At 32.8% G+C, this 24280-nt stretch overlaps 1 protein-coding gene across 2 annotated transcripts in view; it reads left to right on the top strand.

The window, feature by feature from the left end:
* The window catches only part of LOC130894482 (transcription factor Sp3-like), a 36363-nt gene that overhangs the window by 9044 nt on the left and 3039 nt on the right, over positions 1 to 24280 (top strand). Inside the window, exons 1-6 of one of the 2 annotated variants that reach the window (XM_057801354.1) lie at positions 5481 to 5725; positions 16916 to 17128; positions 17195 to 17422; positions 20785 to 21265; positions 23490 to 23808; positions 23939 to 24101. In XM_057801354.1, coding sequence (XP_057657337.1) covers positions 16928 to 17128; positions 17195 to 17422; positions 20785 to 21265; positions 23490 to 23808; positions 23939 to 24101 — 1392 coding nt within the window. In that variant the 5' untranslated portion in view covers positions 5481 to 5725; positions 16916 to 16927. Of the gene's footprint in view, positions 1 to 5480; positions 5726 to 16915; positions 17129 to 17194; positions 17423 to 20784; positions 21266 to 23489; positions 23809 to 23938; positions 24102 to 24280 lie in introns of those variants that run through there. The other variant, XM_057801355.1, reaches the window with a different exon arrangement.

Here is a 24280-nt window from a genome sequence, read left to right as displayed (position 1 = left end):
GCTGAGAGCTGATAGAATTATCTTCATTTAAACGTTTCCGATAAGCGTTCCAAGTATAATCCAGATTAGCAAGTTGGAACAAACCTATAGAAACATATCGGTTAGTACCTCTCTGTACCCGATGAATTTTGTTTTCAAACATTTTAACCAATTAAATAAATAGGTAACTATTCTAATACAAATTGAGCCTCATTCATGAAGAACCCTTGCATGGGTGCTTAATTAATTTAATTTAATTATCTAAAAAATCATCCCCCACCCATTATCGACTTGGGGTTGTGAGGGGTTTTAGAGGGAGGTAATTACAATTGTGGAAGTTGGTATTAGCCGTCGGTCATTATTTTTAAGTTAGATTAGGTTTGGTTCTACTCAAGAACACTATTTATACCATCTTTCTCTTTTAAAACCCCCTTGCCACACTTTTTAATCCTTTTTTTACCCTATTTTACCACAAAAAATAGTTATTGAATTTTCAATTTTTCCATACGTATTTTTTTATGAAAAAAAAATAACCACTTATGGTTACGTCAATTAAAAATTATAATTGTTCATAATTCCACATATATTTCAGTACACTTTTCTTTATTACCCCCCACAACACCAGGGGGTGAGGGATGATTTTTAGATAATTACCGAAATAAATATATAAATTTCTTTAATTTATTATTTCTTAGATCTTTTGATATATAATTTTTTTGTCAAATTCTTGTTTAAAACAACAGATATTCAAAATTACAATTATAATTTTTATATTGTTTGTTTTCTATTATCTGTTATTATTTTATATACGTACATCCTGAATTGTTTTTAGAAATATTTTTTATTGCTGAATTTCTATAATGACAATGACTAATCAAATCGGTCTCACAATAAATGGAATGCTGAATCTGCTTTTTTTATGTTTATGTTTAGTATCCTTGTCAATAGTTGTACTGATTTATCATTTCTATCATATCGGTTATGGTGATTGAATTTTATCTATAACTCTTTTTAAAAACACGACTAATTCTTCAGATATTGTAACAATTTCAAAATCAATGAGTTGAAAAAACCCAAAATCTGAAATATTTTATATTCACCAGATAGACTGCTAGTTACGTACTGCGATCCATGAGTTCTTAGCCTAACAGAGGGGAAAGACATAAATAAAGAAAACTGCGATTATTTTTCAATTGATTCCCCCCCTTTAGTTCTCCACACTTCTCAGAACGTCTGACTAATGGCCGAGACACACTTGTCATACACCACTCTGATCATACTCCGGTACGATTTTACTCTAAAGAACGGATCGGTGCGGGATCGGAAGTGGCTTCCGATTTCCATCCCTGGCTTGATACAGTCTCGATCAATTAAAATCGCGAAAGGTTCTGTACGCAAAATGTTCAAAAATTTTAGAAACTGCGATTTAGCCATGGTGACACTTTGTTTAGAAGAGGAAGATGAAAACCGCAGATTTTGGGTACATTCTGCTTGGAAAAGAAGATCCGTAGAAGGAGAATATTCTACAATTTTACCTCATCTGTTGGATGACGAGACAAAATTTTACCAGTATTTTAGAATGTCGATGGCGGCGTTTAACCTGTTAGTTCAAGAAACTTTATCTAAGAAAACCACATATTTTATTGCAAAAACTTGAAAATATTATCACAAATTCCAACCGACACGCGTCCTGTAGCCATGAAACGAATAGACTGCACGATCGGATACATTATCGGAGTCGTGTAAGGCTAGGATCGGACACGTGTCGGAAAGGTGTGAACTATGCCGTTCAAACTCTAGTATCATTTCCCTATCAGACACTCGTCCTACTGTATGATCGTAGTTGGATCGGAAGGGTGCATGATAGGTGTGTCTCGGCCTTAAAGCTTCTTTATCTTGACAGTCAGCTTCACGAACAAAAAATAGTCGGACGGGGTCTGATCGAGGCTATATGGTGGGTGCTCAATCTCTGTGAAACGCAAGCCTTAATAAGTTAGAGTAATATCTCGCGTTTAAGATTATATTTTATTCCTCAAAGTCAACCAAAAAAATACTCTCGCGGTACTAAAATAATGTAGTTATCTCATCTTTGGTGCTATTCGTGACCTTTGCTTTTTTGCCACGAGCTCTCCTTTCCGATACCACTCGATGAAATGTTTTTTGGATGTTGAATCACAGTAAAAGACTAAGATTCATCGCCCATTACAATTGATTACACTTTCTTGGTCTTCACTACTAAGCTTTAAAAATCATTTAACTCAACGCTGCTTCTGCACAGCGCTGAGAATTTTGTGCTGCAATTTCTTTTGTTTTTAGATACTGTCACTTACAACAATTTCTTCCACTAATTTAATATTTTCTGGAATAGTCATCGTCACAAGACCTCCCGCATGTGGGTCATCTTTCAATGATTCTCTTCCCCAACAAAAACAACAATTACATTGTCTGACGCACATTTCGTTATCATCTTCAGATATATCAAGTGATTATTCTCTTATATTATTATGTTCTTTGTACTGCTTATATTAACCCATTTGTAATGTGGGACACTGTCATATGGAACCTACTAACCATTTTGACGACTACTATATTTGTCTAACTGATGGTTATTCTAAGAAACGAAAGCACAAGATCGAGGAGTATCCAAATTTGTCGTTTGCTAAACGACCTGCTCCCCATAACGAAGATTTACCAGTACCGATTGCGCCTTTAGATCCGCAAAATATTGTTTTAGAAGATACTGGAGACAACGTATCATCAGGAAGCTTCGAAGAACAATTCACCGACTCTATTTTTACTCCAAGTACAAGTCACATTTGATTGTTCAAATTGAGTTGAATGATTTAGCTCGTGATTTGGGGTTATCAAAACTAACAGTCTGAACTTCTTGCTTCCATCTTAAGGACTGGAACTTGTTAGCCAAAGAGACAAAAATTACGACCTTTCGAAAAAGAAGTGCTACATTTTCTGCATTCTACAGTATGGAAAATTCGTTGTGTGCGTGTACGAATATTGATGGTATAATGAAGGAACTTGATATTGAGCATTATCCCAGTGAGTGGCGCCTATTTATTGGATCGTATAAATACAGTTTAAAAGCAGTGTTCCACACAATGGAAATTTAAAACCGTCTATACCAGTTGCTCATTCCATGAAGATGAAAGAAACTTGTGAAAATATTCGCTTGCTTTTAGACAAAATTAACTACAACAAGTATAGTGGCAGATATGTGGAGACCTGAAGGTGATTGGAATTTTAATAGGACTTCGGGGAGGGTTTACGAAACATTGCTGCTTTCTTTGTCTATGGGACAGTCGGGCAGTAGATCAACAGTATGTAAAAAAATTGGTAAGCAAGAAGTGAGTTTCAACCGGAATCTCAAAATGCTTAGTTTATACCCCTTGTAAATTACAAAAGTGTCTTTCTGCCCACCCTTCACATCAAACTTTGATTAATGGAAAACTTTGTAAAGGCTATGAATAAAGAGGGTGATGGATTCAAATACCATAGTCTTTCCTCAGTTGAGTGATGCCAAATTAAAGGAAGGTATTCTAATTGGACCACAAACAAGAAAATTGCTGGACGATAACAATTTTGCAAAAAAGCTTACCAGACGGAAACTTAGAACAAGGAATTTGTTAGTGTGGTGAGGGGATTTTTAGGCAATAATAACAATTTGATGTTTTTTCTCGAAAATTTGGGAGCTGTCAGTGAAGAGCAGGGTGAAAGGTTCCACCAAATTATTAGAACAATGGAAATTCGGTATTAAACTCGATGGGATTCGGCTATGATGGCAGATTACTGTTGGTTTTTGAAAAGAGAAGGTGCAACCCCTCACAATAAAAGAAAAAAATAGAGCTAAATGATATTTAAAGTGATTTTTTTCAAGTTTTTGTTTTTGATAGATGTGAGGAATCTGTTTATTAGATGTAAACTATGAATATTGTCAATATATACGATCTAAAAAACGTGGAATTAATTTTTAATAAATATTAAATATTTTACCAATGAATATGGTTCTATAAATGAAACATATAAACAATTTTTTTGTCGACCAATGTTATTATTACCTGATGTTTTACCAACCAGTATTCAGAATTTGTTGGTAATTATACACTTTCACGGTCACCTGGTTTTTTGGCTCTAGAAAATCGAAAAATGGATGGATTTTAATGATCTTGGTCTCAAAATGTTCCATTTTACGGCGGATTTATGAAAAAAATTAGTAGAAATAGCTGGAATGAAAATTTGTCATAGTTTTACTGTTTTTAATCGTAAAAAAACGGTTTTGCAAAATAATCCTTTACAAAAAATTATGGTAATTATACACTTTCGCGGTCACCTGGTTTTTTGGTTAGGTTAGGTTAGGTTAGGTTGGCTCTAGAAAATCGAAAAATGGATGGATTTTAATGATCTTGGTCTCAAAATGTTCCATTTTACGGCGGATTTATGAAAAAAATTAGTAGAAATAGCTGGAATGAAAATTTGTCATAGTTTTACTGTTTTTAATCGTAAAAAAACGGTTTTGCAAAATAATCCTTTACAAAAAATTATGGTAATTATACACTTTCGCGGTCACCTGGTTTTTTGGTTAGGTTAGGTTAGGTTAGGTTGGCTCTAGAAAATCGAAAAATGGATGGATTTTAATGATCTTGGTCTCAAAATGTTCCATTTTACGGCGGATTTATAAAAAAAAATACGAAAATTAAAAAAATAAATATTTTTTACAGTTTCATTACTTTAAATGCAAAAAAAATGACTTTCTACATATAATCCTTCGTAACTGTTTCTGACGTCGTGGAATCAAGTTCGTATATTTTTTTTCGCAATTTACATAAAAAAATGAATATTTAAAAAAAAAAGTTTTTCTACTATTTAAATTCAGCCACTACCCCCGTGTTTTTCATAAATTCGTCGTAAAATAGAACATTTTGAGACCAAAATTATAAAATTTATCTATTTTTCGATTTTTAATGGTCCAAAAACTATTAACATTGAAGAATATAGTACGAAACTATGAGAAATTTCCTTTCCAGCTATTTCTACTAATTTTTTTTATAAATCCGCCGTAAAATGGAACATTTTGAGACCAAGATCATTAAAATCCATCCATTTTTCGATTTTCTAGATCCAAAAAACCAGGTGACCGTGAAAGTGTATAATTACCAATTTGTTTTCTGCTCATTCAGAATCAGTCGAGGTAACAAGCAACTTCTGAAGATGCAAACAGCTCGAATTGACGAAACGTCAAGTAGGTAATAGTTATTTTCAACGTCTAATGAAACAAAAAAAACATTCAAGCAATGATATTTTGTTGCTTAAGATCATTTTTTCTTTGTTCATTGTCTTATAGCATATTTCTAAAATTCGATAAATCTTCATACGAAGAAAAAATGTTTCCAGCAAGTTTATTATGAACAAACTTCATATCGAACATCAGTACAACCGATTGTATCCGATCCGACCCTGTGTCGAGTCATGTGACCGTTTTCTAACGTAGTACGGTGGTACCCCACTTTATCGAACGTCGAGTCGTGGTAACCACTGTTCGTTGGTGCTCCCGTCTTAACCTTATGGTGAAGTGACACCTCTTTTAAGTGCCATTTGATATCATCCCCTCTTGACAGGTTTTTTGGGGGTAAACGTCAAGGACGCTAGTGTCAAAGTGTGTTTTGGTTTTTGATTTTGTGGGGGAAGGGATTTGAGAGTTTTTTTTCCGTTAATTCTGTTCCAACAATAATAATCGGTAAGTGGGATTTCTTCAACAACCGTTTTTCTGGGACACGATGGAATAGAAGCGGCCCATCAAAGGGTCGTTAACGGTATTCTTGAGGTCGTTCACCTTATTATTTAATTATTTCGTAATGTTTTGTTTGTCCTTAAGAAATTTTTATTTTCTAATATGAAATCTGAATGATTCGGATAAAGAAAACTAGTGAACAGAAATCCAAAGTTTCATAGATTCGATTCAAATTTGCTAACAAATTGATTTTCGCCCGTAATTATATTATGAAAGTTGAGTATTTTTCCTATAAAGTGTTTTCTATAACAGCTACTTTCTTCATTTACCTATTTTCGTGTTTCAGTATTAATAGTAGTATCAAATTTTTCTTCAACTTTCTATTACAAGTAATTAGACGTAATTTTACATGATTAAATGCATGTATTAACATTAGGAAAAGGAAATAAAACTATTAGGGTTACTGCCAACAAATACACAGTAGTTATTTCTAAATGACATAAAGTGGTAACGGTACTAAATATTTTGGTTCTCAGGTAAATTTAGTGTGGTATGAATATCTTGAGAAAATAAATTCCACGAAAGTTGCGATATTTATCTACTGAAACATATTTAATTGCGACAAAATTTGAAAATTTAAAAAAAAAAGTTTTTTTACCATACTATCTCTAACTCTGTTAGTTTATCTGTTTAAATGGAATTTCCTATTAAAATCTTTGCTACTTTTAATTGACCTATCGACTTAATATTTCACATACTTTCTAGCTTTTGATGAAAAAACATAATTCAATAAAAAAAATTGGTAAAATATTTATAGTCTATTTTAATATACCAGAGATTAATAAACCTAATTTCTAAAACAAAATTTTATACGATCATTTCAATTATTATTACAGAATAAACTAAACTTTTCATAAATGTACATTAGCCCATACAAATTTCTGTTTTTTATAACCATAAGTTGTAAAGAACAATAAAAAAGGTTTGGACAGACCAAAAGCCTCGCATGTATTAGGAAATTACATAGCCGTACCATAAGATTCTTTGAATAAGTACCTAAGGGTTCAAAAAATCGGTGCAAACAGTCTGCTCGTTTTCCTAATTTTTGTTTTTAAATGTTGCAATAAATTATGAAATACTGAATCTGGTATTTGCCGAAGTTTTCTCAAAATTCTTTTTGCGTAGTTGTTTCAAAACTCTTCAGAATATACGATTCGTTTCAAATTTCGCAAAAGCTTTCAATTGACCTCAGTTGAGGCACAACATTCCTCAATAAACGGAATATTCAATTCTGTAGAAGCTTCTACAACGTCCTTCGCATATTAAGCTGCTACTATATCTGGCCAAAAAACAAAATTTCCTTCAGAATGTAAATTTTTTCTTCATTGTTTTCAATCAACTTAATTCAAATTTTCAAGGATTCAAAATAAAGTCGACGAAATTAACTAAATAAATGAATATTGAGTTGATAATTTCATAATTAGAGTTTTTATTATTTTATTTGTGGTTGATGAGAATGACTCGAAGTTAATATTTTTCGTTTGGATTTCTTTTGGAAGGGTAGGATGGTGCTTAGAAAAAAGAAAGTTAGGTCGAACGACGATCTCCTAAAATATATTTGTATCTGAGGAAAATAAAATAAATTATTACATAATGGCAGCATACTCATTCCATTTACCACCATAAGAACATGAATGCTGATGTTTTTATGGTGGGGTGCGATTAGCGCACGTGCATCGAGCGCACAGGCACATTTAAAAAATATTTCGTGCACGTAGCGCACACTACCTTTGTCGAATCCGAGAGATCGTTCGACGAGCGCACAAGAAAATTGAATCTGCCGAGGTGAAGGTTGGGTTATGTCAGCTATATCTGGAATACACTGATGAGGCGTTGCTTGTAGTAAATCGTATTTGACTAAAGTTGTTTTAATTGAACCTTTACACTTGCTTCTTCTTTCCTGAACACACATCCAGTAAATAAACTCAGTTCTACGTCCAATTCGGTAACGGCGTTCATCTCATAATAGTAAAGGTTTTCCTTTTAAACTTGATATCACTTCCATTGTAAAAATCACGGAGCAAAGATATTGAAAATACAGTCTTTATACCTGCAAATGTGCGCTCGATGCACCCTCCTATAAAATATGTGCGCTCGTTTTTGTAGAATGGTTCCAACAAATGATAGATCTTTTTCCTCAGAATTGTATAATACTAATGGATAATGCATGTTATCACTCTGCAGCTCTTTATACTTATTACTGTGAAAAAATGATGTCAATTATTCATTTAATAAAACTGCAACGACGTTTAAACTTTATCACTATATTACAGACTGAGATTAAGGAAAAAAGAAAAACATATATTAATATTCGGTAATTTTATACTTTTGCGGTCCCTTAGAAACTCGAAAAATCATTCGATTTCGATGAATTTTTTTTAATCTTCGTTTTTACGGCGGATTTACGAAAAACATTGTGAGAATAAAAAAAATTTAAACTTTATTGGTTTCAGGTCTTTAAATGTTCATTGAAATGTACTCATTCACGTATAGTTGTAGATAACTCTTTTCCAAATAATCAAATGAAGTTGTTATATTTTTTTTCATGATTTACACAAAAAAACGAACGAATTGAAAAAAAATTTATACAAAAATGTTGATTTATCATGTTTTTACAATTAATTCTCTTAAAATTGACCTTTTCTCACATATCATCGTTTGTACCTTTTTTATTAAGTAATCTTTTAAGTTATATGAACAAAAACGTTCCTAAAATCACTTATTGTAATCAAGTGTTAAATATTAAAAGTTAACTTTGAAAAATTGAAAACTTTCACCATTAAAAAAATGGTATCTTACTAAGGTAGACTGTTAAAGATAAAAAATGAATATGAAAATGTGTAGATTAACAAAAAAAATGTATGAACTGTGTTTGATGCTTTGTAAAAAAGTTATTAACGATTATATGCGAAGAAGTGCGTTTATGAAATGAAATGAAACTATATCCAGGTGAGATATTTCCCATATTTTTTTTTCATATATCCGCCGTAAAATCGAAGATTAAAAACATCATCGAAATCAGATGATTTTTCGATTTTCTAGAGTCAAAAAACGAGGAGACTGCAAAAAGTATAGAATTACCTAATATTCTTGTGTGTCACTTGTCAGATTTACTTTTGTAGTAATTGGTAATCAGCTGTTTAGATATAAACGTGATATACAATGCGAACCATATGTAAGGAATAAATTCAATTTTATCGCTATTATGTATTACGTGAAAAAATCTAAAACAGGTCGATTTTTATTCTAAAATTGACAATTTACAGTATGAAAATATTATCCCTCTTCAGCATCCTCTCTGAGTTATAAGCACCCCCTCGAATATTTTAAACAAGAAAGGGGGTCGTGTGGCACCTTGTTGGAAAGGGATTTTAGTCCTCTGTTCAGCAATATAAAGTTTTTAAAATTTTCAATGTACTTTACAATTAAATTAAATGTTCAAAATAAACACAATTCACTTCATGACAATAACCGAGGAGATTTTTAAATTCTAGTACAACATTTTGTATGACCTCAGGGGTTATTGTGTTGATTTCTTTCGTTCTCCTAAGTTTTGAATCTGAAATATTGTCTGGTCTATTGAAATATACTTTAAAAATAATCAGGTATTTTCGTATCTGTTCTGCTAAACACAGGAAAAAATTTTTGAAAGTACTAAAATATTAGTCTGCTGATGAAGCGACGTTTCATTAAAACGGAACGGTTAACAAACAGAACTGTAGAGAAAATCCTCACTGGATATGTGACACTCACACTCATTATCCTAAAAAATTGAACCTTTGGGCTGGTATCATTAACAATCACTTATTGGCCCTTATTTTTTTGAGGGCACAGTTAATGGTGATATTAATCTAGATTAACTTCTTAGTGCCTACATTACAAGGACTTTATTCTGAATCATCTAAATGAGATAGATCGATCTATTTACCACCAACAAGACGGAGATCCACCGCATTTTGCACGCACAGTTAGAAATTAGTTAAACGAGGTTATTCCCAATAGGTGGATTGGAAGACGTGGAACGATCGAAAGGCCTGCTAGATCCCCCGATTTGACTACTATCGATGACTTCTGGTGGGGTTATTTAAAATCTAAAATATATTTTATTATACCAGACAATTTTACTGATTTAACACTTAGGATAACAGAAGATATTTACAAAATAATCCCCGAGGTCATACAAAATATTGTACGAGAATTCCAAAAGTGAATGGTGGTCATTTTCAACATTTAATTGTAAAGTACAATGAAAAATAGATTCTAAATATTAAGCGACATTTTTATCTTAATTGTACATAAAGTTTTGTGATAAATTATCAAAATTTTATATCTTAAAAATAAATTTTCTAGTTACGATTGTACCAAATTTAAAAAAAAAACTTGAAATTGCCAAACAGAGGACTAAAATCCCTTTCCAACAAGGTGCCACACAACCCCCTTTTCTTATTTAAAATTTCCGAGGAGGTGCTAGAGGGGGATAATATTTTCATACACTATATTGTCAATTTAAGAATAAAAATAAACCTGTTTCAGGTTTTTTTCACATAGTACATAATACCGCTAAAATTCAATAGGAAATACTGAATATTGGTCTATCTTCTGTCAAGCCAAGTTCAAGTAACAGAACTGGCGAGCAGCACCGTGTGTAATATTACACGCACCATTTGGAGACACTTTTGACCCCCCTCATAACCCAAAAACTATTTCACATAAACATGTCAAATTTGGCTGATATATTGAAATACATATGTGTACAAATTGTTATGTGTTATTTGGATATTAACGTCCAAAAATCATCATTTTCATCACTGACCTATCGATCAAAACTCTAGCCTAGTTCCAGATGACCTAGAAACTTCAAGTTTGGCATGAATATAGGTAACTAGGTGAATACAAAGGAATAAATCAAGCATTAGTAAATTTTTATCATTTTATTATAATTTTCCACTTAATTGATTTTATTAACGTGTACTTAGTGCCTATAGCTGTAATAGACGTAAGAATCAGCACTCAAAACTTATGACAGCCGGCCTTTATGTGGATTTTAATGTCTTCACGTTAATATATAACGAGTTGAATACCACACTCAATTTTTTTTAATCCAAATATTTCTGTTTTAGTATTTATAACTAAATACTTTCGTATTTATTACGTTATCAACTGGGATTTAGTATTGTTTCAATATTTAGCGCACAACAATAGTGTCAGATCATTATACTTAAAAATAAATGAATAATAGGCATTTCGGTGCGACGCCGGAGCAGCGAGGTGGGAGCGGTGCGCTCTAAAGCGCGAGCGCCGTCCATGATCCGTCCATAGATCCATTACGATATTGAAGACGTCTTTTGAAGCACCGCGAATTAATTTTTTCAGCATTTCTTCGCACCAATCGACCCGAGCTTTTTTTGAGCGTTTGTCAAATTATGCTCCATCCAATGCGAACTAATCTTTTTAACAGCCTAATGTTGTATTTATACAAATATATTCTAACTATCTACTAAAAAAGTTATACGCCTATGAATTACGAATTCTTCATCATTTTATTACTCTCTCATTCTTAAGAATGGATTATAAAGAACTGCGGATTACCTCGAAATGTTGGGTAGAATAAAATATGATGAACCATCTCACTACTGTATTGTATATTAGAATTTATTAAAATGAAAATTGTGTTGTCTGTTGAAAATACAGCGACCTAAAAAAATAACTATAAAATAAAATATGTATTTCTTTATCAATCTCTGTGTTATAATGTTAAACGGTTTTTCTAATTTACGAGACATCCCGTAGAATGTAGTCGTTGACTTCAAGTCATTCAAATTGCTGTTCAACAGCATCGACAGTTGAGAAATGCAGGAAGTTCTTAAAACCGATCAGCGGTACTTTTACGTCTCCCAAATTTATTAAAACGCAACTTTGTCGTGTGGAATTTGCAACTTGATCAAAACAACTTTTTGTTGTTTGTGTAGCAGTGGCGGATTTACAAATTAGTCGTCTGTAGACTATTCATCTTTTACCGCCTCTACTGACTTCTGAAATTCGATATCTTAGTTCACAATTATTTAAATCACATTTTTCTACGTCCGTTATATTATTCACGGTTTTTTTAACATTCATAAAGAATGCAATTTTGCGTTAAAAAAAGTGCCGTAACGTGTCACCTCAATTCGTTTCTACGATAAACTCTCACACTTTTATTCGTTCAAGAAAATCCGATTTTTGTCTAATTAAAAGGAGTGTAGTATGATTATTAGTGATGGAGACTAATAGTGAAGGAAGTTTAAACTGCAAACCAGAAGGTGTTGTTGAATCGGCAACTGCAGCGACTATGAATCTTCTCCCTGAGAAATTCAGGAAACAGTATTTAAATATAATTCTTTTAGGGAGTGCCGTACTAAAAAAGGCATTACAACTTCACAGGAAGAGTTTCACTAGCTTACTTTGAAACTAAATCCACAATGTGGAAGTCTTCAACATTTTGGTCGACTTATTCAAAACTGGAAGGCACCCTAATGATAAATAACGACGTAGACATCAGTAAATATCGAAACTCATTACATATTTGAAAAATAAATCAGTTGGTTATAGAACCAAAAAATCTAAAACATTTGCCCGTAAAGAAATTAACAAGTTTCTGTTGCAAGCTCCAAACGATCATTGTCTCGTGTATAAGGTATAACAGCAGAAAATTTTATTGTAAGTTTAAATATTATGTAACATCTTTCAGGTTGCTTTAATATTCGGAATAGCAGGAGCTCTGCGGAGGGAGGAATTATATAAAAAGAAGTTAATACGATATTAATAATACGGGGAATGTTTTAATTATCACAGTACCTGATACAAAAACTCATGTTCTACGTCGATTAACTGTTATTGGTGTAATATCTGACAATAGATTAAACTTGGTAAACATTTATAAAAAATATAAAAACCAACGACCCACAAATTCAAAACAAATCGTTTCTTTTTGCGGTATAGAAAAGGAAATTGCAAAATCCAAGTTGTAGGTGTTCAATACCTTTTCAAAAGTTCCCTCGCTTATCGCAACATATTTGTAGTTACTTAATTAAAAAAATTTCGACGCTCTTCGGCGTCTCTATTAGTGGTTTCCGATGGTGATATAATTCAACTAAAGTATCACGGTGGGTGGAAATCCAACACAGTTGCGGAGGGTTTCGTAGACGACTCAAGAAAAAACATGGATTCCGCAGTAAAAATTTTAACGGAAACAACTAGTTCGACTTCAAGCAACATTGTGGATGTTCACGATCCTACCAACAATCCAATAAGCATGAATACAACTATAGACGATGTTATTTCTTTGAACTCGCTAAATGTTGCCATTTCAAGTACCAATAGTTCTTCAATTCACAAATTAATAATGCTCACATTTGTAGTTTTAATATTACTATTACAAAATAAAAATTGATAAAAGTTTTGTAGAATTTTTTTAAGTCTACGGACGTAGAAAAAATTAGGAATTGCCGCACGGTCAAACCGTCCTATTCCTGAAAAAAAGTATTACTTGTTGCATAAATAACTATTTTTATCAATAAAATTTCAACTTTATAATTTGGGAAATACGGTTTCGTGTAAGATACTTGATTATTATGATGGAAAAGAATTGTTTAAAAACATTTTGACTAAAGGAAATTTCAATCATATACTACTTTTAAACTAAGGTATTAAATTGGAATTTCTGGAACCGTTGGTGATATTCATACTGAACACACTGTTTACACAAACACTCGCATTTTCACTGTCTGACGCGCGTTTTCAGAGACTGAAAGTAAACTGTTTACTGAGACTGAAAGTTTACCTTTAGTCTCTGAAGACGATAACTTGGTTATCGAAACGCGCGTCAGACAGTGTAATTGCGAGTGTTGTTTTAAATCTATTCAAGGCTTATATAACATAACGATCATATTCTTTTTTACACTCATAGTTTAACGACAATAGAATAAATATTATTTTTAATTATTTGCTGGTATTACAGTTCAAGTTAAATTATAAAAACTTTACAATACATGTTTGCGAATCTTTTAAATTCATTTTATTCCGTGTGAACAAGTGAATAAATTTTTTTTAAATTTAGTTAATCGAAATTTTCGGGCGCAAATTTGCTGTTCCTTGAAGAATGCATGTATCGAGCGCACATTTGCAGTTTTAAAAACGTTATCTTCAATCCCTGTATTTGGCTTGAAATGTTTATTACCGTAAATAAAAGATGAAAAATTATAAAAGAGTTAACAACAGATAACAAAGAGTTCATACTTTCTCATCAATGCGATTATTTTCATAGTCTCCTAACCTAACCTAACCTAACCATTCTTAAATTAAAAGGTTTTCTTGTGGATAACTCAAAACACGCAATTTTTTAATTATTTTGAACCTAATACCAAAAGTGCATAATTTTTTCTATAAATTATTGCTCAATATTTTATATAATATTGAGCATTTGCTTATTTTGGATAATCTCAGATGTTGCTGATGGTTTTTCGTTTTGTTTTAATGATAATAAATAACTATTCAAAAATTTGCATGTTTTCCCATCACTTCGGCAGATCAAATTTTCTTGTAGGCTCATCGAACGATCTTTCGGAATCGACACAGGTAGTGTGCGCTAGAAGCACGAAATGTTTTCTAAATGTGTTTGTGCGCTCGATGCACGTGCGCTACTCGCACCCCACTCCTTTGAAATCTGCCGTCTTAGTCTACAGCTTAGGGCCCTTTCACACCAAACAAATCCGAATCAATCAGAATCACTCCGAATCAAGTTGAATCTGATTGACCAAGATTCGGCTTCGAGCGCTCCGTTTAAATGTGAAGGGACTCTTTTCCCGCCTTCAGACCGGACGAATCTGGTTCAATCAGGTTTGATTCGAGGTCGCACTTGATTCAACCTGTCAGATTCCTCGTCCGGTCAGTCTTGAATCAACAACCATACGAGATGGACGTGGAGTTATTAATTTTAAAAGTTAAAGAAAATAGTGCGATTTATGACGCTAGTGATAAAAATCACAGCAACAGAAATCTCATATCTTCTGTGTGGAGGAAAATAGCTCAAAAACAACTAAAAGAAGGAAGACAAAAAGAAGATGAAAGGATTTTTATAGATTCAGGTTGATTCAGCTGGTGTGAAAGAGTGGAGATGACGAATCAGATTCAACTTGATTCGGAGTGATCCAGATTGATTCGGATTCGTTTGGTGTGAAAGGGGCCTTACTCAGCCTACTGATAAATCCATCACCGATGTGTAGATTGATATAATTTCAGTGTAGTTTTATGTTTTATTTTCAGTGTAATACACATACTTAAAATGTATAAATCTTCAAATCTCGAAATTTATGTTAAAATGTATAGATTAGTAAAATGTCCTCTAAACGTATTCATCCAATCAGACTACTGTAGAAAATTCTTGTCATACTTATTGATAACAATCTGAAGATACAACAATGGAATTTCTATTATTCTGGATAGCTTACACATATACCAGACACCTGTGTTAGTTCAGGTAAATTTATTAAATTTTAATACATTCTGACCTTCAAAAAACATTATTGCTTCAAATACAAGAAACACATGAAATTATCGGAACTATAAACTATTTGTATTTAACTTTTAAAAAATATTTTTTCTGCTACCGTGCGTGAAGTACGTACTTTAGACAAAATTTCGAGTGCGTCAAACTTTTCGCACTAGTGCGTGAAGAAACATACTTTAAGCAATAATGTGCAAAAAACGTATTATTAAGGTCTCCGTGGGATAGTGGCTAGAAACGAGGCTCAAATGCGGAAGGTCCCAGGTTCAAGTCGCCCTAATGCCATTTTTTATGTTTCCAATTATGTAGTAATAATGATTTATACATGCCGATGTATATTTTGATATTTTCTATATTTTGATGCAATTTTCACTGGTAGAAAAAATATTGTGTTCGATTAATGTGTAAAGGCCTTTTTTCGGTTCATGTGATTGTCGCATTCGCCTATGGCTTATGCCATTTCGTTAGAAAAAGGCCACTTTACACTCTTGTTACATATAATGAATAACTATTAATCAACGAAAAGATTTTAATACATATTATTGCATATTGTTTCCCTTAGCATCTGTCAAAATTTCACTCAAATCTGACATTATTTTTGATTCTCATATAAAAAACTCTTATTGGGTAAATATGCTACCGCAAGGAGCCGATTAACCTTGACGTTACTGAGGTGCCCAGCGGTCGCTTTCCTCGAACGCGCCTACGTGGGCATGAGGAGCAGAGCCAGTGCAAAGGAAGGATCATTTTTATGGGCTTAATCGAAGGCGGAAGCAATTATTGTGCCTAAGGATGAATGGTACCTGTAACCTAATCTGGCATTGGGAGAAGGAAAGCCAAATCTGCTCAGTGCTATATTTTACTTTTAAATTATTCATCAAATAAAAAAGTATGTTGATTTGAAAGACAATTTAAAATGTTTTAATGTGAGACATTTATGAAAACTTATTTCGACTTCCCATAGTGAAAGCAAAATAAGCTTTTTTTATTATTAACATAAATAGGGTTATTGACAATTTGAAACTTAATTTCTTACTAATGGGTACGACCTCCTTTTGCCCAAATAACATCTCTCATACGATTAGGCATGGATCTAATCAAGTTCCCATAAATGTTCTATCGAATTTAGGTGAGGACTTTGTGCTGGCCACTCTATAACCCGAAACCTGCAATGTAATCTTGAACGAATCTGGTGGTGTGAGTGTCATGCATTAAAGTAAATAACATCTCTCATACGATTAGGCATAGATCTAATCAAGTTAGCTATTGTTTCTTGTGTGATGTTAATTCTTCTACTGCAACAATAAGCTCTGGGATCGAGTTTAGGGTAGGAAGTCTACCCCGAATTCTTCTTTATGGATCAGGATCAAAAGAACTTTCATCAGCGGCTGTTATCCATGTCATGCGCCCGATGTATCCCTCATTTTTATCAAAATTTCTGTTTCATGAAGTGCTTTAGATTAAGATTTATATAGCTTTAGCCGTCTTTTGAAATCCATTGATTTCGTTTTGACTCATGGATCTTACAGTTTTATTTGGTCATTTTTATATCTATTTATAATGAAACATCTAATTAATGTTCATTTCTTTTACAGATTGTTTAGAACATGAATTTCACTCCATTTGGCGTGCCCTTGTCGGCTGCCTTACCAGTGGCCACTCAATTTTCAGCCGGAAAAATAACCCAAAGTGTCACAACGCCCAATGGACAAGTTGTCGGTGTTTTACAGGGCGGCGAAAATGGTGTACATTACATTCGTCCTTTAGATACTAATGCCTTCACCACAGCAGCCTCTCAACCCAGTCAGGTAATTGAATAATTTAATTATCAAAATAAATTAAAATTTAAATAATTTTTATTCTCATTTTTTTAGGGAACTCAAATAATTACGTTACCTATAACAATGCCGGGGGCCAAACCAGGAGATCCTCAACAGACTGTGCAGATACAAGTAGTGAATCCTCAACCGACTCCAGTGTCACAAGCAAGTCCGGCCAGTTCTCCCAAGTATCAACTTTCTCAAATACCTATTCAGGCGTTTAGTCAAGGAGCGACAGTACTAACTGTAGCTTACAATTCAAATCAGGAAGGCATTCAAATTGTAAGTCACAATATAACATGACTTGGGTGTTGTTTTCCCTTTAAATGTTACTTTCCTTACCAATTGGCACTACAGTTCGGTGTGAGCAATCCACCTCGACAATTCGCCTCCAAACGTATTCACCAACGTTCTGCAACCCCTCACATTCATTGTTTGTAAGTCTCTGCTTCTTTTTCTTACTGCTGTATATTTTAGTATTCATAATCTCTCCCATTTATCCTCCATTCTTTGGATGTGGCCAAACCATCTCAACCTTTGGGCTTTAATGACGACGACAAGACTTGACATTGTCTAGTATTTCTTCAATATGTGTACTAATTCGTATTCTCCAATCTACTTCGTTCATTCTAATTCCTCCATATATTCTACTGGTAATTTTTCTCTCGAATATTCTTAATCTTTATTGGTCCTTTTGTGTCTTTACCCAACATTCACTGCCATAAGTAATAATTGGTCTTGTAGAATTTTAACTTTGTTCTTCTTGTTATAAGTTTGTTTTTCGGGAGCTTCACTTTGTATTCTTTCTCGTATGACAGTGCTTTGTTTGGCTTGGTTGTTTATATTTTCTCCAAGTTTTACCATCGATTATCAAATCTTCCACTCTCCTACACTCTTCTGATGTCAACATCTTCATTAGTTTTGGATTCATTAATAACTAATTCGAGCACTTTACATTTTCTTTTGACATCTTTGAAAAATTCTATTAGTCTTTTATTTATCACTATTTCTTTTACATGTTGCTAACATAAAACTGAAAACCTCGTTTGACGAGTTAAAATATATACAGGGGATTGAATTAGGAGAAAAAATAGCAACTCACCACTTTACTATTAACTCAAACCCAATCAATGATTTTATTTATACACCAGAATTATGTACAATGAAGTAAAACATTAATTAACAAAAATCAGCATAGTTTTAGAAAAAGAAACGAATATGGATACTGTTGCAGAAGAAAAAAATGAATTTATTCAAAAGTACTATCTACACACCTTGGTCAAACATTCCAAAGTTTTTACCTTATCCAAAGATACCATAACTGGCGGTAAAAGTCTGACATTTGTGAAGTAAATACATAAAAAATACACGTCAATGAAGCATTGATCTCAAATACATGGAATAATAATATATTTGGATAAACACTTCGGCATAACTGCTGACTTGGAAGCATATGAGACAACACAAGAAACTGTCAAATGTTGGGGGTCCCGGAGAAGCTGTTCTAATGATAATATTGAAGATGTCACCAGATAAATGCAAGAAACATTGTTAAGAATGTATATAAGAAAAAAGGGAATGTGCTACAAGTTAACGGGAAGATGACAAGTAGTATTTAATTAACAGAGGAATGAGACAAGGAGGCGTTCTAAGCCATTTAATAATGGACGAAATAACTAAAGAAGCGAAGAAAAAAAACTTACTTAGGATACAATAGACTGAGATCAATCGACACAAACTAACTAATATATGTGGAGAAAAGCAACAAAACAGAATAGAGAAGTGGAGTAATCAAATGGAGTAATACGAATTGCAGATAAACAATCAAAAAACAGAAATAATGAAAGTATCAAACATACCAGAAGGAATAGCTGTGCAAGTACTACTACAACAGTAGAAGAAGAGCTTTAACAAACTGAAGTATCTAGGAAAAATCATAAAACTAGATGAAAGAATCGACAAAGAGGTATTCAGTAAGATAAATAAGACAATAGGCGCATGTGTAGTCCTGTTATTTTTCAACAAAACGGACAAAAACGAGAATTGGTTCAGTACTACTACCAATGCTGATCTATGTTTGCGAATCTTGTGTGCTAATCAACAACTTGAAGCAGAAAATAACAACTCATGAAATGAAAATACTGAGAACAGTCAAGATGATGATAGAAACCAAAACAAACAAAAAAAGAGAAGAACCTACACCTAGAAAGAAATGGGATGCGGAAATAGAAAACAACCTGGAAAAAGAGGACCAAAGGAACTAAACAAGTTATAGAATTGAATGGAGGAATGGAGAAGAGGTATCCAGAAGGATAAGGCAATATCCACATGTGTTGCCTGATACAGTGGATTTTTCAATGAAAAAAAAAAACAAGATAACTAAACTGACAAAAACGAGAATTTAGTCAGTACTACTACCAATGTTGACCTATGTTTGCAAATCCTGGGTGCTAACCAATAACTTGAAGCAGAAAATAGCAACGTATGAAATGAAAATACTGAGAAAAGTAGTGGGGATGAAGAGACTAGATGAAATGAGAAAAGATAGAGAGAAAGTAGGTCAGAACTATTGAGGTGATATGGAAAACCAGACCAAACAAAGAGGAGAGGCAAACCCAGAAAGAAGTGTGGTATGGAATAAGTTAAGAACCTGAAAAAAGAGGAATGAATTGATAATGATGAATTACCACATTTTATATGCCCAATAATGTCCAACAGATTTTTAATAAAAGAATTATATTTTTCTAAATTCACATCCAATGCTCACATTGGCAAAATAAATTTCTATACCTCTTATAGTAAGTCTTCTAGTTAAAACGAATCGTCAAATTAATATCTTCGCAATATATGTGTATTTTTTACTTTATATCACTCACCAACTCGTTCTTCGTATTTGGTGTGTTTCCATAAATCATTTTGTGTCTTGTAAAACCCATTTAGTTCTAAAACTTTTTCGATGTCTCATATTTTCAATCGCCTTAAGTATAATGAATTAAGAAAGTAATATATTGCAACATTCTGTATTTATCTTTGAGTAATTGGAATCCTTGAAATGAAAAAATCCTATTAAAGTATAACTGTTTGATTGATTTGTAGTAGAAACCAATCTGCTTCAAATAATTGCATCTAATAGTATTTAAAATTATTTAAATCAGTTTCTAATATTTAGAATACCGTTTTAAATTCTATATTATTTATTTATAATGATCCGTTTATAAATAATATATTAATATTATTCCTTCTCCTCCTTTGTTTATATCTTTCCCAAAATTATTCATTTTTTAATGCCTCTTCTCCATTTAAACCAAATCTAATGTTTACATCTTCACTTAGCGGTTACAAATGTTATTGTATATACTGTAATAATGTATTTATCTTCATATTATTTTATCATCAACCAGGCTAAAGTATCCATTTAGTCTGCATTAAATCTTTCCATCTATCCCATTTATACTCAATTTTGCTAAAGTATCTACAGATAGTTTGACCATCTTATTAAACCTGTGCTTCTATGAGCATCCTGTCTTCTTTTGGTCTCCTGTCAAACCTGTGCTGTCTTGTCTTGTAGTTACTTGTTACGATTTAGAATTTTTGGAAAAATTCACAATTTGAACTGGGAGTAAATTGATATTGAATTATTACAGTTAGATGGACAAAATGGTGTACCAGAAGGTATGACAGTGGTCGCAGCCCTCCAACCACAAGACATTCAATTAATCCATGCTCAATCAGCAACAGAATTAGAAAAATCAGATAAAGATTCTTCGCCGATAGCTCTCATTAAAAACGAAATGAAAGACGACGAATCGGTAGCGTCAATATCTGTACCCGCCCATTATTTACAAACGACAAACATACATGAATACATTCAAAAAATGCAGAATTCTACATTGCCTTTGAGTCTACAGCAATTCCTGAAGTTTAATACAACGGATATAAAGAGAGAAGTCATATCCGAAGATGGTATGATTGAGGCTGTCAGCATTGCTGCTCCAGATGGTAATGGACATCTTATTATGCAAGATGTAGCCGAGATGGAGAATGAGGTAGATGATCCGAATGACAAAGGAAAGAAAAAGAAGAAGTACAAGAAAAAGCCGCCAAAACCTAAGAAGCCTAAACCAGGTAAGGCATTTTTTTAATTAAAAGTAATAAAATAAAAATTTTTTTAATCATAAAATCTTCCACGAGAATATTTTCATAAAGAATGTCCAAATCAACGAGATTTGAATTAAATAAATAATAAAATGCTTTGTTATCAGCCAGATATGGAAGCTAATGTGAAAAGAAGAGCTTAAAACAACTAGGACGAAGGCAATCAATCACCAAATCCCACTATTCAAAATAATTTTACAAACAGAAGATTATTATATTTTCCGAAAACCAAGTAGCCAAAAAATACGTTACTATGGGTTCCAAGATACACTCAAGTAGAGAAAAATTATATAGCAAACAGACTTGCTAAAGTAGTGGCGGATAAATACTTTTAGGACCTGTACTTTGTGGAATCAGTTACAGGACAATAAACAAAACACTAGAAAACGAGGTAGATAGAAAAAAATCAGTCAATGGAAGATATACTGATTGCACCGACTTAAATACAACATTCTATAAATGCTAACAAGAGTCCTGTCAGGGCATCACTACCTCAATGAACACTACATTCTCTCAAAGAGAGACTATGGAAACCCAAAGAAGTTCTTATACAGCTATAGCTATCTCACATCTTGAAATTTCTGAAAAAAAAACAGATTGATGGATCAGCTAAGCATTCCCAGAGCAAGAAAATGAGACGCAATAGATCCTTTGGGTCGCAATGTAATGACACCTTGAATTACACACATATATAAAAGGTTGAGAAATGTTTGCAGTTTTCTCTAATCTTTCATCTTAACGATAAATTTTTGGAGATTATTTTAAATCATTTTATACCTTCTATATGAATGCTGAAATTAGAGAAATCTTAAATAAAGAAACTATTACCAGATTTATAAAACGGCAGCGAATGCGATGGCTAGAACAAATAAAACGAATGAAAAATAATAGTGAAGCTAAAAGTATAACAGAATGGAAGCTGTTAGGAACCAAGCCCAGAAGAAGACCAAAAAGAGATTCTTTGGATGGTGGAGTAATGCCCACGACAAGAAAAAATAGAGAAAAATAGCGGAAGAAGACAAAACATGCAAGGAACTTCAGTTTAAAAAATAGAGAAATGAATAAAACGTGAATTGACTTATCACAAGAAACAAATCAAAGATCTCTTGATTGAGCAGTTAATATTCCTATTGGAAAACAAGTCATAAAAATATGAAGTGACATTTTGCATTTAAAATTAAAGCCCATGGTCCATTTAGGGGGAGCCTGCTTTAGATGCTTAAAAAATCGATTTATCGAGTTTTTTTTGGGGGATCGATAGACATTTCCGATTGAAACGAAACGTTTAGGATTTATTGTTATATAGTTCAATAATCTTCTCAAAACGCAGATCGCAATTTCCAATAGTATAACTTCTAGTTAAATCAAGAAAATTCAGCAAAAAGTAAAGGGTTCAAGAATTTGATTCAAATTGAAAAAAAATCACCATAGTTTGCTTAGAAAGTGGGTTAATTTTGACTTTCTTAAGGTTTTTTAGGTTCAACTAGAAGTTTAATCCCGAATGCAGTTCTCACCCACAACATATAATTTTAAAGAAAGAATAGACTTTTATGAAGCAAAACAGGACCAGCATGAAACAGTTTATGACTGGTATTCAATAATATATTTGTTTGTAGATCAAGAATAGGCAAGATAAGAGATAGGTTGTGTGAAGAAAAAGAGGATGTTAGATTGTACAAACTATTACTGTTGGCCTTTAGCAAAAAGCAGCACTACAGACCGATGTAAAGGAAGTTAATGAAGTAAACATACTTTTATCCCTACCATATCTCCATAAAGACCTTCTACGAACAGTTAATAATGTCTCGAAGGACCTTTAGTCTCTTTGGATTATAATACATACAACAGATCAAGAAGAGGATCCTGCCGCTCTTATACCAGCTTGCTCATTATTTCTTCTGTAACTTCGAATTTGCTTCTGAAAACATTTATGCAAAAAAACGCTAAATCAGGCTCCCCTATTGAATAATTTCAAGATTTTGTTTAATTTAAATGTAAGAAAATGTAATTAAATTTGTGCTTTAATTTTTTTTTGTTAGAAAAGTGCATTAACACAATCTCTTTTTTAATGTGTAATAAAACTAACTAGTAATTACTGACACCTATTAAATTTTGTAAATAATTTCCTCACTATTGACAAATAAGAATGGAGTTGTTTCAAATTGATGTTAAAATTACCATATCAATATTTTAGGTCAGGTACATATAGCCACGGCACTCGACGGTACCACTCTCTTTTGTTGTCCGGAATGTCATATGGCCTATCCTGAAAAAGAACTGCTCGAGCAACATTTGGTAGGTCACAAGATCGAACGGCGATTCATTTGTGACATTTGCGGAGCCGGTTTAAAACGAAAAGAACATTTGGAACGTCACAAATTAGGGCACAATCCTGAACGTCCTTTCGTATGTTCGGTGTGTATGAAAGGATTCAAAAGAAAAGAACATCTTAATTTACATTTTGTTATTCATTCTGGCGAGAAGACGGAAATTTGTGGAGAATGTGGAAAAGGGTATGTTTCACTCTATTTTGTTGTGCTTCATTTTATTGTGTCGGTTGGGTTCTTCCATAAATACAACTAATAAATTGTTGAAATATATTTTTTCTTTGGTATTGTATGTAAATATATTAAAATGTTTCAGATTCTATAGAAAAGATCATTTGAGGAAACATGCTCGATCTCATATAACGAGAAGGGCTAAGGAACAAGCCGAACAGGCAGAACGAGCTCAGGGATTACTATCTAAAGATCCCCAAGTCAATTCCAATACAAGTACGGCACAAGTTACCATAAGTGTTGGAGGGGTAAGTGTAATAATTATTAGAATTCCATTTTGATAATGGTAAATATCAGCTGTTGGGGGCGGTCAAATCCTATATCCCATTTGGTTAGGGCAACGTGAGAGTCCGCCCAGACTTGAGATTACACAAAGTAAAAATATTGGGGGATACTAATCTTTTGCATCTATTATTTTGAAAAAAAA

Source organism: Diorhabda carinulata, chromosome 5 (assembly GCF_026250575.1).
Source record: "Diorhabda carinulata isolate Delta chromosome 5, icDioCari1.1, whole genome shotgun sequence".
NCBI classification, from domain to species: Eukaryota; Metazoa; Arthropoda; class Insecta; order Coleoptera; family Chrysomelidae; genus Diorhabda; species Diorhabda carinulata.
The sequence above is the reverse complement of the archived record's forward strand: the minus strand, read 5'-3'. Positions and strand labels throughout refer to the sequence as shown.